The sequence below is a fragment of the Saprolegnia diclina genome (genome assembly GCF_000281045.1).
Source record: "Saprolegnia diclina VS20 unplaced genomic scaffold supercont1.16, whole genome shotgun sequence".
Classification (NCBI taxonomy): domain Eukaryota; phylum Oomycota; class Saprolegniomycetes; order Saprolegniales; family Saprolegniaceae; genus Saprolegnia; species Saprolegnia diclina.
In genome coordinates this window covers 350,625-353,571 of record NW_008246083.1, presented here as the reverse complement: position 1 = coordinate 353,571, position 2,947 = coordinate 350,625, and the positions used below count along the sequence as shown (strand labels likewise).

Here is a 2,947-nt window from a genome sequence, read left to right as displayed (position 1 = left end):
GAGTTACGGCGGTCGCTCAACGCAAATAACGTACGCGGGTCCGTGTCTTGGGCGAGAAGCACATCGTTGTAGGATTTGAGCACGCGCTCGAGGCGCTGGCACAAGCGCGTCTTGGCCTCGAGTGTCCAGTGCTGGAAGATCTTGACCTTGGCAAGGAACGCGAGCTTTTGACTAGAAGTGTTTGAGCCTCTCGCTTTGTATCAAGGTATCGACTTGATTTCTTTGCGCTGGCGAAACACGCGACAGTCCAAGAACGCTTCCTTCTCGACGCGTAAGAGGAGCGTGTCTTCGATGGCGACGACGGTTGCTGTCCGCGAGCTATCGGGCGCGAGCATGCCCGCATCGCCAAACGAGTCGAACCGCCGGAGGCAGCGCACAACGTACGACGTCGTGTACGGCGACTGCTCTACACACAATTCGTCACAAGATGAATATGTATATATGGACACGACAACATTGAACACACCCGTGCCGACGCCAGGGCTGTTCAAGCACGAGTAGATTTTGGCGCGGTTTAGAATATCATCTAGCTCACGCTTGGTGTGGATCTTGACACGCGAGAGGTCGACAACGACGTTGAGCGCGCTAGGAGCATCAATATATATCCATATTGCACATTGCACGTTGTACCCGGATAGAACGCAATAGAACGAGTCGGCGGGGTCGCCGATCGAAAAGAGCACTTGGCCCTTGTTGAGCGAGACGCCGCGGCAGGCGCGGAGGTACTGCAGCCGCTCGGCATGGTCGATGTCGGCAAAAAAGTGAATGGATTGCACTAGTCACAGAAAAGTACAATAGTAAAAGACAATATTGTCCTTGCCTTCTAACGAGGCAGACGTAGACCGTACCCACTTTGTCGAGGAGCTCATAGTCGTCGCGACTCCGCGCGTACACGGATGTGGCCAGAATTTTTTTGGTTTTATGAAGCATTTGAGACGTAATCTCCTCCGTCCTACTCCGAGACAGAAGGATCGATAGGATAAGACAGAATAATAGACTAGTACAAGACGGATTGACGTACCGCTTGACGTTGGTCAAGTTGTCATGGAGGAGATCGTCAGCGCCCGCGCTCTCCATGTCGTCGGCGCCAAATCTGATCGCGGAGGTAAAAATAGGCTAAATGTGGTAATTCTGGCATCCTGCCACAAGTAAAAATTCGAAGTTTTGGATCTTTTTCGAGCGTAGCACTCGGTGGGACCACTGGCAGACACGTCGCGCTCATGACGCACGCCTCCGTGGCGCCGCAACCGACCAGCAACCAAGGCGCCAAGGCCTGCGCGCAGAGCCCGGAGGATGCCAACCAAGTCATGGGGGCTACGTACGTCGAGCCCTCGCTCCGGGCGGAAAGCTGCTTCCCGCTGGACGTGGTCAGCATCGTGCTCGCGTTCCTTGATGGCCCGAGCTTGCTAGCTTGCGCATGCGTTAGCACGCAGTGGTACGGCCTCACGCACGCGTCGCCCGTGTGGAAGAACCTCTGCCTTGTGGTGTGGCCGAGCTTGGCCCATGCGCTGCCACAGCTGCCGGGCGCGCCGGAATACGATGTGCGTACCTCGAGCTGATCGACACCTCATGCCTTGTTGCGCACTAGGTCATTCGTCTCTACCGTGGAAGCTGGCGGCGGTGTTTTCTCGAGCGCCATGCGGTACGGGAGGCTCGCATTCTCGTCTTGATGTGTTCTGTGCATGTAGAAGAACCAACGCGGGAGCATTCGAGTGGTCATTCCCGACTTTGCGCAGTGCAGCGCCGACCGCATTGTCACGGACACGTTTGCCATCAACGACCATCGGTTTTGTCTCTGGATCTTCCCACGCGGGAACCCGCACGAGCCCGAGTACGCGAGCCGGTCCATCTCCGTCTACCTCGTGCGTTCGTTCTCCTCACCACGTCATAACCGACTAACTCAACCTTCTGGGCGGCATTAGGTGGTCACGGATCTCGAGAAGCGGCTGCCGACATGGCTCACATGTGCAGTCTTTAGTCTTTGCATCGAGCACGCGACCGACCCGGCCAAACAGTACTTAGTCTGCGTCCGGTTTTCGCTGTACTCATGTCGCATAGCATTTTCTGGCATGCGTCGCTGCACGACAACCGGTTTGACACGACTCTCTTCAACTGGGGCGTGCACGCGCTCGGCGACCTCGAGACGCTCAAGAGTCCATCTGGCGGCTACTTGTCGTCGAATGGCGCGCTCTGCGTTTCAGCGCGCGTCCGGCTCATGAGCATGACGCTGCGGTTGTACCTCGAGCCCGACCTGGTGAAGTACCGCGGCCGAGGACTCGTACCGAAGGAGCCATCGGCCGTGGTGGAGGTGCCATTTTGCACCTCGTTGGAGGAGCTCCATGCGCTCGTGCGGCAGCAGTGGCCCGAATTGCCGCTCGGCTGCACCCTCTGGAGCTACAGCCAGAGCGTACTCACGGGGTATTTGCACTAGCTTCGATACGCGACGTAGTGAAATGTATGGATAGGCAGACGATGCGCCCACGCAAGTGCCTGCAGCCGTCGCCGGTGTCGCCGCCGCGCCCGTTGTTCGGCCACCAGCTCATCGACGGCGTCGACATGGATGCATACTCGAGCTGCCAGCTGCTCGTCGACCCGACAGGGCTCTCGGGCGACGTGCTGTTTGTCAAAGTCTTTCATGCCGACCGGTGCGAGCTCGAGTACGTTGGCCGCGTGCGACTGGCCAACTGCCCGAATCCCGCTGCGTTCCAAGGCCACTTGGCGTCGACGAGCGGCGTGTACCATACGTTCATCGAGGAGGTTGCGCCGGTTCTGGTCTCGACACCCCTTCCGCCCGACCACATCTTCTCTGCGTCCGACATTGTTATCCTCGTGCCCGAGGTGCCAACCCCCAGCACCGCGTTGTCGCGACTGCGGCAGTATCTCCAACGCGACCTCGAGCAAGTGTACAGAGAATGAGCTTTCTCTTGGTGCTAGGTCGATGCGTTTG

The 2,947-nt window shown here is 58.0% G+C and overlaps 2 protein-coding genes across 2 annotated transcripts in view; one reads left to right on the top strand and one right to left on the bottom strand.

Moving 5' to 3' along the window:
• The window catches only part of SDRG_05984 (hypothetical protein), a gene marked incomplete at its 5' end in the record, with an annotated part of 1,885 nt that extends 808 nt beyond the window's left edge, over positions 1-1,077 (bottom strand). The window contains 6 exons of the mRNA XM_008611734.1: positions 22-171; positions 214-401; positions 465-585; positions 631-775; positions 849-952; positions 1,022-1,077. Coding sequence (XP_008609956.1) covers positions 22-171; positions 214-401; positions 465-585; positions 631-775; positions 849-952; positions 1,022-1,077 — 764 coding nt within the window. The remainder of the gene's footprint in view (positions 1-21; positions 172-213; positions 402-464; positions 586-630; positions 776-848; positions 953-1,021) is intronic.
• Positions 1,078-1,161: 84 nt separating this feature from the next.
• SDRG_05983 (hypothetical protein) lies at positions 1,162-2,916 on the top strand (the record flags this gene model as incomplete). Its single annotated transcript, XM_008611733.1, has 6 exons — positions 1,162-1,541; positions 1,589-1,642; positions 1,689-1,862; positions 1,923-2,014; positions 2,059-2,418; positions 2,466-2,916. Exons 1-6 carry the CDS (start codon positions 1,221-1,223, stop codon positions 2,914-2,916), a joined length of 1,452 nt encoding a protein of 483 aa, XP_008609955.1. The 5' UTR covers positions 1,162-1,220.
• Positions 2,917-2,947: the final 31 nt, after the last annotated feature.